At 49.7% G+C, this 12500-nt stretch overlaps 1 protein-coding gene across 1 annotated transcript in view; it reads left to right on the top strand.

The window, feature by feature from the left end:
* The window catches only part of cpxm2 (carboxypeptidase X (M14 family), member 2), a gene marked incomplete at both ends in the record, with an annotated part of 47943 nt that overhangs the window by 2284 nt on the left and 33159 nt on the right, over positions 1-12500 (top strand). The window contains 2 exons of the mRNA XM_079845514.1: positions 2035-2109; positions 10988-11097. Of these exons, the coding sequence (XP_079701640.1) occupies positions 2035-2109; positions 10988-11097 (185 nt within the window). The remainder of the gene's footprint in view (positions 1-2034; positions 2110-10987; positions 11098-12500) is intronic.

Genomic DNA, 12500 nt, shown 5'->3' with positions numbered 1-12500 from the left:
GGCTTGGATGAGCTGCTCGGCCATGGAAACCCATTCCATGAAACTCTACACACTGTTCTTGAGCTCATCTGAAGGACACAGAAGTTTGGAGATCTGGAGCTCTTGACTCTGCAGAAAGTTGGCCACTTCTGTGACCCTCAGCATGCGCTGACCCCGCTCTGTGACCCTCAGCATGCGCTGACCCCACTCTGTGACCCTCAGCATGCGCTGACCCCGCTCGGTGACCCTCAGCATGTGCTGACCCCGCTCTGTGACCCTCAGCATGCGCTGACCCCGCTCTGTGACCCTCAGCATGCGCTGACCCCGCTCTGTGACCCTCAGCATGTGCTGACCCCGCTCTGTGACCCTCAGCATGCGCTGACCCCGCTCTGTGACCCTCAGCATGCGCTGACCCCGCTCTGTGACCCTCAGCATGTGCTGACCCCGCTCTGTGACCCTCAGCATGCGCTGACCCCGCTCGGTGACCCTCAGCATGTGCTGACCCCGCTCTGTGACCCTCAGCATGCGCTGACCCCGCTCTGTGACCCTCAGCATGTGCTGACCCCGCTCTGTGACCCTCAGCATGCGCTGACCCCGCTCGGTGACCCTCAGCATGTGCTGACCCCGCTCTGTGACCCTCAGCATGCGCTGACCCCGCTCTGTGACCCTCAGCATGCGCTGACCCCGCTCTGTGACCCTCAGCATGTGCTGACCCCGCTCTGTGACCCTCAGCATGCGCTGACCCCGCTCGGTGACCCTCAGCATGTGCTGACCCCGCTCTGTGACCCTCAGCATGCGCTGACCCCGCTCTGTGACCCTCAGCATGTGCTGACCCCGCTCTGTGACCCTCAGCATGCGCTGACCCCGCTCGGTGACCCTCAGCATGTGCTGACCCCGCTCTGTGGCCCTCAGCATGTGCTGACCCCGCTCTGTGGCTGAGTTGCTGTTGTTCCCAATGGTTTCCACTTTGTTCTAATCCCACTAACAGTTGAGTGTGGAATATTTAGTCTAATATTTGGCCTTATTGCACAGGCTCCACCGATCACGGCCCCACGCTTGAGTTCTCTGAGCTCCTGAGAGCCGCCCATTCTCTCACTAATGTGTGTAGAAGCGAACACACACACACACACACACTCCTGAGAGCCGCCCATTCTCTCACTAATGTGTGTAGAAGCGAACACACACACACACACACACTCCTGAGAGCCGCCCATTCTCTCACTAATGTGTGTAGAAGCGAACACACACACACACACACACACACACACACACACACACACACACACACTCCTGAGAGCCGCCCATTCTCTCACTAATGTGTGTAGAAGCGAACACACACACACACACACACACACACACACACTCCTGAGAGCGGCCCATTCTCTCACTAATGTGTGTAGAAGCGAACACACACACACACACACACACACACACACACTCCTGAGAGCGGCCCATTCTCTCACTAATGTGTGTAGAAGCGAAAACACACACACACACACACACACACACACACACTCCTGAGAGCGGCCCATTCTCTCACTAATGTGTGTAGAAGCGAACACACACACACACACACACACACACACACCTGAGAGCGGCCCATTCTCTCACTAATGTGTGTAGAAGCGAACACACACACACACACACACACACACACACACACACACTCCTGAGAGCGGCCCATTCTCTCACTAATGTGTGTAGAAGCGAAAACACACACACACACACACACCTGAGAGCGGCCCATTCTCTCACTAATGTGTGTAGAAGCGAACACACACACACACACACACACACACTCCTGAGAGCGGCCCATTCTCTCACTAATGTGTGTAGAAGCGAACACACACACACACACACACACACACACACTCCTGAGAGCGGCCCATTCTCTCTCTAATGTGTGTAGAAGCGTCTGCAGGTCTAGAGCTGGAGTTACACACCTGTGGCCATGAAGAGTTGAACACCTGAACTCAGGGATGAGGAGTGGCTCAACTCTTCTGGCAAGATCCACAGAGCCAGTTCCACCTTCTGCTGTTTGTGTCTCATTCACAGTCAAAACCGGAAACAAAAAGAGCGAGAAGAACAAGAAAGCAGCCGAGGGCGGGTCGTTGGCCGCTGAGCGAGACGGTGAGTCGATTCACTGGTTATTGAACATGATTTGTCAGGTCATGTGTCAGATATGACGTAAAGTGTGGAAGGAGAAGCTCCAGACTTATCAATATATTATAACAATAATAGAAGATCTAAATCTGGATGTGATGTGCAAAGAGACACTTCTGCTCTCGTCTGTGTGTGTGTGTGTGTGTGTGTGTGTGTGTGTGTGTGTGTGTGTGTGTGTGTGTGTGTGTGTGTGTGTGTGTGTGTGTGTGTGTGTGTGTGTGTGTGTGTGTGTGTGTGTGTGTGTGTGTGTGTGTGTGTGTGTGTGTGTGTGTGTGTGTGTGTGTGTGTGTGTGTGTGGGACAGTCGCGTTGGATGAATACATGAACAGTAACGGCTGTGTTTGTTTCAGAGCTAGAGCTCATTCACACACGTCTCCTGAGAGTGTAGAGCTGCAGATGTGTGTGTGTGTGTGTGTGTGTGTGTGTGTGTGTGTGTGTGGATCATCAAGCGGCTGCTTGTGCTGATCCAGTCGATTGGCTCTCTCTCTGAGGGCTGGACTGCTTGTTCTGCTGCTGTTGAATGCTTGTGATATGTCCTCATCCTCTGGATCGTCTTCAGTATATTACATTATTCAGTGGAGCGTGACGTTAGCAATGCCAAGCGTTGAATTCACACGCGTGAAATTCAGCCTCAGTCAGTGACAGGAGTGTGTGTGCCATCTCTTCAGTCTCCAGTGGTTCTCCAGATCAGGGGTTTTCAAACTGGGGTCCAGGGACCCTCAGGGGTCCTCCAGAAGGTTCTAAGGGGTCCCCAGAACATTTCAGAGATAAAAAAGACAAAGCAAAAATGGATAAAGTCTACCAAACATTCTAACTGTTTCATTTCTAAATGTTTCTCTTCTTTCATGCCATATACTGTACATACTTTCCAGAACTGTACACTCAAAAAAAAAAGGTTCTCTATGGCACCAAAAATGGTTCTTGGCTCGTAATCATAGGGAACCTTTTTTAGTGCTATATAGCACCAATTTTGGTTCTTCAGCGGTTCTTCAGCGGTTCTTCAGAGGTTCTTCACTGGTTCTTTGACTAAGGTGATATATAGCACTAAAAAAGGTTCCCCTATGATTACGAGCCAAGAACCATTTTTGGTGCCATAGAGAACCTTTTTTTTTTTAGTGTATATGTTTGCTTTGTATCTTTCTAGTGAGTTTTTCTCAGTATTATTCACCTTTAACTCGTTCACTGGGGTTGTAAGGCAGTATTCTTTATACAGTATGTAAGCTGATTACATACATTTATTGGGAAAGTTGCTCATACAAATAATTTTTAATTGAAAATGTCCTTCATCAGGTTTATACATCCAACATTTAAGTATAGCCAATTTAAGTTTGGAAACAATATGTTTATCTAACAGATTAAATGTTTTTTCATACATAAAAATAAATGGATTTTAGGAAGGGGGTCCCTCATAAAAGGTTCATCATATTCGGGGGTCCTTGGCATCATAAAGTTGGAAAACCCCTGCTCCAGATCATCTCTGGCTCATATGGAGATAAGAGCATCTGTGAGCTCATGGGGTTCAACATCTGAATATTAGCTGAGGTGGAACATTTGGAAAGATTCTCTGTATTATGTTCTGATAAGTTCTACCAGAAAGACTCGGGAGAATTAATGCTGTAACAATAACATTTATTTAGGAGCTCAGCAAGCAATCGAGTTCTTTGGCGTAGGCCCCATTCGTAATCCGCATTCCGAGGGTACGGAATCTGCGCATCCTGCCTGAAGACGAAGGCCCACCCCCGCGAAGTAAGGAAGGGGGCCATCTGGTGGTGGTGTGGTAGATGGAGGAAGAGAACATCCTGAAGTCTTCGGGGTAGAGGGGAGAGCCCATCTGGAGGTGTTGAGGATGATAGGAGGGCCCGACTGGTGGTGTAGGGTGGGATGGAGGAAAGGTCCCATATTAGTGGTGGTGGGGAGGATGGTGGTGTTGAAGCGACAGTATCTGCGAACTCAGACATGAGTAATTACTACCTTTTTAAGCTGCCGAAAAGGATATGATTGAATAGATGAGCAGGTAATTAGTGACGTAACGATTGAGTCTTCCTGGCAGAACTTGCGCTGGTTACATATTGAGACAGGTTTATAGTGTCTTGAAGTTTTGCTTGGCCCACAAAAATGTATTTACAATATATTAAATGATTTTTAAACGTGTGCAAAGTTCTGTGCAGCTGTCATTGGTCAGTCTGATAGTCCCGCCCCGAGTTCATGTCATTGGTCAGTCTGATAGTCCCGCCCCGAGTTCATGTCATTGGTCAGTCGGATAGTCCCGCCCCGAGTTCATGTCATTGGTCAGTCTGATAGTCCCGCCCCGAGTTCATGTCATTGGTCAGTCAGATAGTCCCGCCCCGAGTTCATGTCATTGGTCAGTCTGATAGTCCCGCCCCGAGTTCATGTCATTGGTCAGTCTGATAGTCCCGCCCCGAGTTCATGTCATTGGTCAGTCGGATAGTCCCGCCCCGAGTTCATGTCATTGGTCAGTCTGATAGTCCCGCCCCGAGTTCATGTCATTGGTCAGTCAGATAGTCCCGCCCCGAGTTCATGTCATTGGTCAGTCTGATAGTCCCGCCCCGAGTTCATGTCATTGGTCAGTCTGATAGTCCCGCCCCGAGTTCATGTCATTGGTCAGTCGGATAGTCCCGCCCCGAGTTCATGTCATTGGTCAGTCAGATAGTCCCACTCTGAGTTCATGTCATTGGTCAGTCAGATAGTCCCACCCCGAGTTCATGTCATTGGTCAGTCTGATAGTCCCGCCCCGAGTTCATGTCATTGGTCAGTCAGATAGTCCCGCCCCGAGTTCATGTCATTGGTCAGTCTGATAGTCCCGCCCCGAGTTCATGTCATTGGTCAGTCAGATAGTCCCGCCCCGAGTTCATGTCATTGGTCAGTCAGATAGTCCCACCCCGAGTTCATGTCATTGGTCAGTCTGATAGTCCCGCCCCGATTTCATGTCATTGGTCAGTCAGATAGTCCCGCCCCGAGTTCATGTCATTGGTCAGTCTGATAGTCCCACCCTGAGTTCATGTCATTGGTCAGTCTGATAGTCCCACCCTGAGTTCATGTCATTGGTCAGTCAGATAGTTCCACCCCGAGTTTATGTCATTGGTCAGTCTGATAGTCCCGCCCCGAGTTCATGTCATTGGTCAGTCTGATAGTCCCGCCCCGAGTTTATGTCATTGGTCAGTCTGATAGTCCCGCCCCGAGTTCATGTCATTGGTCAGTCTGATAGTCCCGCCCCGAGTTCATGTCATTGGTCAGTCTGATAGTCCCGCCCCGAGTTCATGTCATTGGTCAGTCTGATAGTCCCGTCCCGAGTTCATGTCATTGGTCAGTCAGATAGTCCCACCCCGAGTTCATGTCATTGGTCAGTCTGATAGTCCCGCCCCGAGTTCATGTCATTGGTCAGTCTGATAGTCCCGCCCCGAGTTCATGTCATTGGTCAGTCTGATAGTCCCGCACCGAGTTCATATCATTGGTCAGTCAGATAGTCCCGCCCCGAGTTCATGTCATTGGTCAGTCTGATTGTCCCGCCCCGAGTTCATGTCATTGGTCAGTCAGATAGTCCCGCCCTGAGTTCATGTCATTGGTCAGTCTGATAGTCCCGCCCCGAGTTCATATCATTGGTCAGTCAGATAGTCCCGCCCCGAGTTCATGTCATTGGTCAGTCTGATAGTCCCGCCCCGAGTTCATGTCATTGGTCAGTCAGATAGTCCCGCCCCGAGTTCATGTCATTGGTCAGTCTGATAGTCCCGCCCTGAGTTCATGTCATTGGTCAGTCAGATAGTCCCGCCCCGAGTTCATGTCATTGGTCAGTCTGATAGTCCCGCCCCGAGTTCATGTCATTGGTCAGTCAGATAGTCCCGCCCTGAGTTCATGTCATTGGTCAGTCTGATAGTCCCGCCCCGAGTTCATGTCATTGGTCAATCAGATAGTCCCGCCCTGAGTTCATGTCATTGGTCAGTCTGATAGTCCCGCCCCGAGTTCATGTCATTGGTCAGTCTGATAGTCCCGCCCCGAGTTCATGTCATTGGTCAGTCTGATAGTCCCGCCCCGAGTTCATGTCATTGGTCAGTCAGATAGTCCCGCCCCGAGTTCATGTCATTGGTCAGTCTGATAGTCCCACCCCGAGTTCATGTCATTGGTCAGTCAGATAGTCCCGCCCCGAGTTCATGTTAGTGGTCAGTCAGATAGTCCCGCCCCGAGTTCATGTCATTGGTCAGTCAGATAGTCCCACCCTGAGTTCATTTCATTGGTCAGTCAGATAGTCCCGCCCCGAGTTCATGTCAATAGTCAGTCAGATAGTCCCGCCCTGAGTTCATGTCATTGGTCAGTCAGATAGTCCCACCCCGAGTTCATGTCATTGGTCAGTCTGATAGTCCCGCCCTGAGTTCATGTCATTGGTCAGTCAGATAGTCCCGCCCCGAGTTCATGTCATTGGTCAGTCTGATAGTCCCACCCTGAGTTCATGTCATTGGTCAGTCAGATAGTCCCGCCCCGAGTTCATGTCATTGGTCAGTCAGATAGTCCCGCCCCGAGTTCATGTCATTGGTCAGTCTGATAGTCCCACCCTGAGTTCATGTCATTGGTCAGTCAGATAGTCCCACCCCGAGTTCATGTCATTGGTCACTCAGATAGTCCCACCCCGAGTTCATGTCATTGGTCAGTCTGATAGTCCCACCCCGAGTTCATGTCATTGGTCAGTCTGATAGTCCCGCCCCGAGTTCATGTCATTGGTCAGTCTGATAGTCCCGCCCCAAGTTCATGTCATTGGTCAGTCAGATAGTCCCGCCCCGAGTTCATGTCATTGGTCAGTCTGATAGTCCCACCCTGAGTTCATGTCATTGGTCAGTCAGATAGTCCCGCCCCGAGTTCATGTCATTAGTCAGTCTGATAGTCCCACCCCGAGTTCATGTCATTGGTCAGTCTGATAGTCCCGCCCCGAGTTCATGTCATTGGTCAGTCAGATAGTCCCACCCCGAGTTCATGTCATTGGTCAGTCAGATAGTCCCACCCCGAGTTCATGTCATTGGTCAGTCTGATAGTCCCACCCCGAGTTCATGTCATTGGTCAGTCTGATAGTCCCGCCCCGAGTTCATGTCATTGGTCAGTCTGATAGTCCCGCCCCGAGTTCATGTCATTGGTCAGTCTGATAGTCCCGCACCGAGTTCTAGTCATTGGTCAGTCTGATAGTCCCGCCCCGAGTTCATGTCATTGGTCAGTCTGATAGTCCCGCCCCGAGTTCATATCATTGGTCAGTCAGATAGTCCCGCCCCGAGTTCATGTCATTGGTCAGTCTGATAGTCCCGCCCCGAGTTCATGTCATTGGTCAGTCTGATAGTCCCGCCCCGAGTTCATGTCATTGGTCAGTCAGATAGTCCCGCCCTGAGTTCATGTCATTGGTCAGTCTGATAGTCCCGCCCCGAGTTCATGTCATTGGTCAGTCTGATAGTCCCGCCCCGAGTTCATGTCATTGGTCAGTCAGATAGTCCCGCCCCGAGTTCATGTCATTGGTCAGTCTGATAGTCCCACCCCGAGTTCATGTCATTGGTCAGTCAGATAGTCCCGCCCCGAGTTCATGTTAGTGGTCAGTCAGATAGTCCCGCCCCGAGTTCATGTCATTGGTCAGTCAGATAGTCCCACCCTGAGTTCATGTCATTGGTCAGTCAGATAGTCCCGCCCCGAGTTCATGTCAATAGTCAGTCAGATAGTCCCGCCCTGAGTTCATGTCATTGGTCAGTCAGATAGTCCCACCCCGAGTTCATGTCATTGGTCAGTCTGATAGTCCCGCCCCAAGTTCATGTCATTGGTCAGTCTGATAGTCCCGCCCCGAGTTCATGTCATTGGTCAGTCTGATAGTCCCGCCCCAAGTTCATGTCATTGGTCAGTCTGATAGTCCCGCCCCGAGTTCATGTCATTGGTCAGTCGGATAGTCCCGCCCCGAGTTCATGTCATTGGTCAGTCTGATAGTCCCGCCCCGAGTTCATGTCATTGGTCAGTCAGATAGTCCCGCCCCGAGTTCATGTCATTGGTCAGTCTGATAGTCCCACCCCGAGTTCATGTCATTGGTCAGTCAGATAGTCCCGCCCCGAGTTCATGTTAGTGGTCAGTCAGATAGTCCCGCCCCGAGTTCATGTCATTGGTCAGTCAGATAGTCCCACCCTGAGTTCATGTCATTGGTCAGTCAGATAGTCCCGCCCCGAGTTCATGTCAATAGTCAGTCAGATAGTCCCGCCCTGAGTTCATGTCATTGGTCAGTCAGATAGTCCCGCCCCGAGTTCATGTCAATAGTCAGTCTGATAGTCCCGCCCCAAGTTCATGTCATTGGTCAGTCTGATAGTCCCGCCCCGAGTTCATGTCATTGGTCAGTCTGATAGTCCCGCCCCGAGTTCATGTCATTGGTCAGTCTGATAGTCCCGCCCCGAGTTCATGTAATTGGTCAGTCTGATAGTCCCGCCCCGAGTTCATGTCATTGGTCAGTCAGATAGTCCCGCCCCGAGTTCATGTCAATAGTCAGTCTGATAGTCCCGCCCCGAGTTCATGTCATTGGTCAGTCAGATAGTCCCGCCCCGAGTTCATGTCATTGGTCAGTCTGATAGTCCCGCCCCGAGTTCATGTCATTGGTCAGTCAGATAGTCCCACCCCGAGTTCATGTCATTGGTCAGTCAGATAGTCCCGCCCCGAGTTCATGTCATTGGTCAGTCAGACAGTCCCGCCCCGAGTTCATGTCATTGGTCAGTCGGATAGTCCCACCCCGAGTTCATGTCAATAGTCAGTCTGATAGTCCCGCCCCAAGTTCATGTCATTGGTCAGTCTGATAGTCCCGCCCCAAGTTCATGTCATTGGTCAGTCAGATAGTCCCGCCCCAAGTTCATGTCATTGGTCAGTCTGATAGTCCCGCCCCGAGTTCATGTCATTGGTCAGTCTGATAGTCCCGCCCCAAGTTCATGTCATTGGTCAGTCAGATAGTCCCGCCCCGAGTTCATGTCAATAGTCAGTCTGATAGTCCCGCCCCAAGTTCATGTCATTGGTCAGTCTGATAGTCCCGCCCCAAGTTCATGTCATTGGTCAGTCAGATAGTCCCGCCCCAAGTTCATGTCATTGGTCAGTCTGATAGTCCCGCCCCGAGTTCATGTCATTGGTCAGTCAGATAGTCCCGCCCTGAGTTCATGTCATTGGTCAGTCAGATAGTCCCGCCCCGAGTTCATGTCAATAGTCAGTCTGATAGTCCCGCCCCGAGTTCATGTCATTGGTCAGTCTGATAGTCCCGCCCCGAGTTCATGTCATTGGTCAGTCTGATAGTCCCGCCCCGAGTTCATGTCATTGGTCAGTCTGATAGTCCCGCCCCGAGTTCATGTCATTGGTCAGTCTGATAGTCCCGCCCCGAGTTCATGTCATTGGTCAGTCTGATAGTCCCGCCCCGAGTTCATGTCATTGGTCAGTCTGATAGTCCCGCCCTGAGTTCATGTCATTGGTCAGTCAGATAGTCCCGCCCCGAGTTCATGTCATTGGTCAGTCAGATAGTCCCGCCCCGAGTTCATGTCATTGGTCAGTCAGATAGTCCCGCCCCGAGTTCATGTCATTGGTCAGTCAGATAGTCCCGCCCAGAGTTCATGTCATTGGTCAGACAGATAGTCCCGCCCAGAGTTCATGTCATTGGTCAGTCTGATAGTCCCGCCCCGAGTTCATGTCATTGGTCAGTCTGATAGTCCCGCCCCGAGTTCATGTCATTGGTCAGTCTGATAGTCCCGCCCCGAGTTCATGTCATTGGTCAGTCTGATAGTCCCGCCCCGAGTTCATGTCATTGGTCAGTCTGATAGTCCCGCCCCGAGTTCATGTCATTGGTCAGTCTGATAGTCCCGCCCTGAGTTCATGTCATTGGTCAGTCAGATAGTCCCGCCCCGAGTTCATGTCATTGGTCAGTCAGATAGTCCCGCCCCGAGTTCATGTCATTGGTCAGTCAGATAGTCCCGCCCCGAGTTCATGTCATTGGTCAGTCAGATAGTCCCGCCCAGAGTTCATGTCATTGGTCAGACAGATAGTCCCGCCCAGAGTTCATGTCATTGGTCAGACAGATAGTCCCGCCCAGAGTTCATGTCATTGGTCAGACAGATAGTCCCGCCCAGAGTTCATGTCATTGGTCAGACAGATAGTCCCGCCCAGAGTTCATGTCATTGGTCAGACAGATAGTCCCGCCCCAAAGTTTTAGTTTTAACCCGATTGTGTTCCAGCCATTTTGAACCAGAGAGGATTTTATTTTTTATCACATTGGACTAAAACTGAAAGACTTTATTCACAGAGGCTATAACAATGTCCCAAAATGTTTTGGTAATTTTTGTGCTTTTTGGGTTTTTCCCACACCCTGTTACGCTAGTGGTGTTCCGGGTCAAAAATGACCCACCTACATTTTTTTATACATCTCTCGTCATGCTGTTATTGCCAAACATGGCATTCTATCTTTTTGTCAACTTGTTTTATTTGAATTAGCACAGCTTTTTTTTGATGTCAGCTCATGCTCCTCAGTTTTGCAGTTTCAAAAATAAATACAAAAGCTGTGCTAATTAAAATAAATACAAGTTGACAAAAAGATTGAATGCCATTTTTGGCAATAAAGCATGAGGAGAGATGGAAAAGTCATTTAAAAGATTATTTAGGTCAAGGATTTTCAACACAGCACAAGTTTATCAAGACTTCGTATCGGATGTCATTGTGCATCAATAAATGTCTTGATTTCAGACTTTCAGACAAAATACTAAGAAAGAAACTTATGTTGTGCATGGGAACAGCTGGAGAGGCAGAGCTCAGACTCCTCTCCTGACTGTGGGTCAGTATCAGCTCTTCTCTGTCCTCAGATTGTCCTCCGCTGGGTCTGGAGACACTGAAGGTCGATGACTTCCAGCTCCATGCGTCCACCATGAGACACTACGGACTGGGGCCGCACAGGGGCCGCCTGAACATCCAGGTTTGTGTGTGTGTGTGTGTGTGTGTGTGTGAGTGTCTCTATGAAATGTTGCCAGTGTTTCTGCTCTTCGTCTGTTGTTACTCAGATCTCAGACCTGTTTAGCTCAATCTCTGCCTCATCTGGATCCACTTTGCACAGAATTCGCTCTTTGTTTTTCCGCTGCGCTCGATGAAAACAGAACGACAACCTAAAGTAGGAATGATCAGAATCAGACTTCAGAGCGGCAGGCGTGTGGAAGTGACCCAGTTTCTGCTGAAATCCGCTGTGAGTCACAGAAGGCGTGACGCAGCTGTGCTCGAGTCCTGAAGATCATTCTGGAGGATCCTTAAAACTTCACAAAGTGGCTTCATTCACCACTAATAACAACAAATGAGTTTCTGATCCGTTTCACACGATTGAGACTCATTTAGAGGGGAGGGGTCCACAGTGTGTGAACAACCTATAATGGTAAAAATCCAGCCAATACTTGTGTTACAACCCCAAATCAGAAAAAGTTGGGACAGTATGGAAAATGCAAAAAAAAAAAAAAAAAGTGATTTCTAAATTTACTTTGACTTGTATTTCATTGCAGACAATATGAACACAAAATATTTCATGTTTTGTCTGGTCAACTTCATGTCATTTGTAAATATGCATCCTTTCCTGTCATTCAGACCTGCAACACATTTCAAAAAAGTTGGGACAGTAAAGCATTTACCACTTTGTAATGTTGCCATTCCTTTTCACAACACTTAAAAGACGTTTAGGTACTGAAGACACCAAGTGATGAAGTGTTTCAGGTGTAATTTTGTCCCATTCTTCCTGCAAACAAGTCTTAAGGTGGGCAACAGTACGGGGTCTTCGTTGTCCACATTCTCTATTGGAGACAGGTCGGGACTGAGGCAGGCCAGTCAAGTACCCGAACCCTCTTCCTCCGCAGACAGGACTGCAGAATGTGTGCAGAATGTGCTTTTGCATTGTCTTGTTGAAATATGCATGGACGTCCCTGGAAAAGATGTCTTCTTGAAGGCAGCATATTATTCTCCAAAATCTCGATGTACTTTTCAGCATTAATGGAGCCTTCACAGAAGTGCGAGTTACCTTTGCCAAGGGCACTGACACAACCCCATACCATGACAGACCCTGGCTTCTGGACTTGTTGCTGGTAACAGTCTGGATGATCCTTTTCTTCTTTGGTCCGGAGCACACAGCGTCCATTCCTCCCAAAAAATACCTGAAATACTGCTTCATCTGACCACAGTACACGTTTCCACTGTGTGATGGTCCATCCCAGATGCCTCGAGCCCAGAGAAGTCGACGGCGCTTCTGGACACTGTTAACATAGGGCTTCCTTTTGGCACAGGACAGTTTTAACTGGCATTTGTGGATGTAACTACGTATTGTGGTACTTGACAAAGGTTTGC

This window comes from Gobio gobio (genome assembly GCF_949357685.1).
Source record: "Gobio gobio genome assembly, chromosome: 20".
In the NCBI taxonomy this organism is placed as follows: domain Eukaryota; kingdom Metazoa; phylum Chordata; class Actinopteri; order Cypriniformes; family Gobionidae; genus Gobio; species Gobio gobio.
The sequence above is the reverse complement of the archived record's forward strand: the minus strand, read 5'-3'. Positions and strand labels throughout refer to the sequence as shown.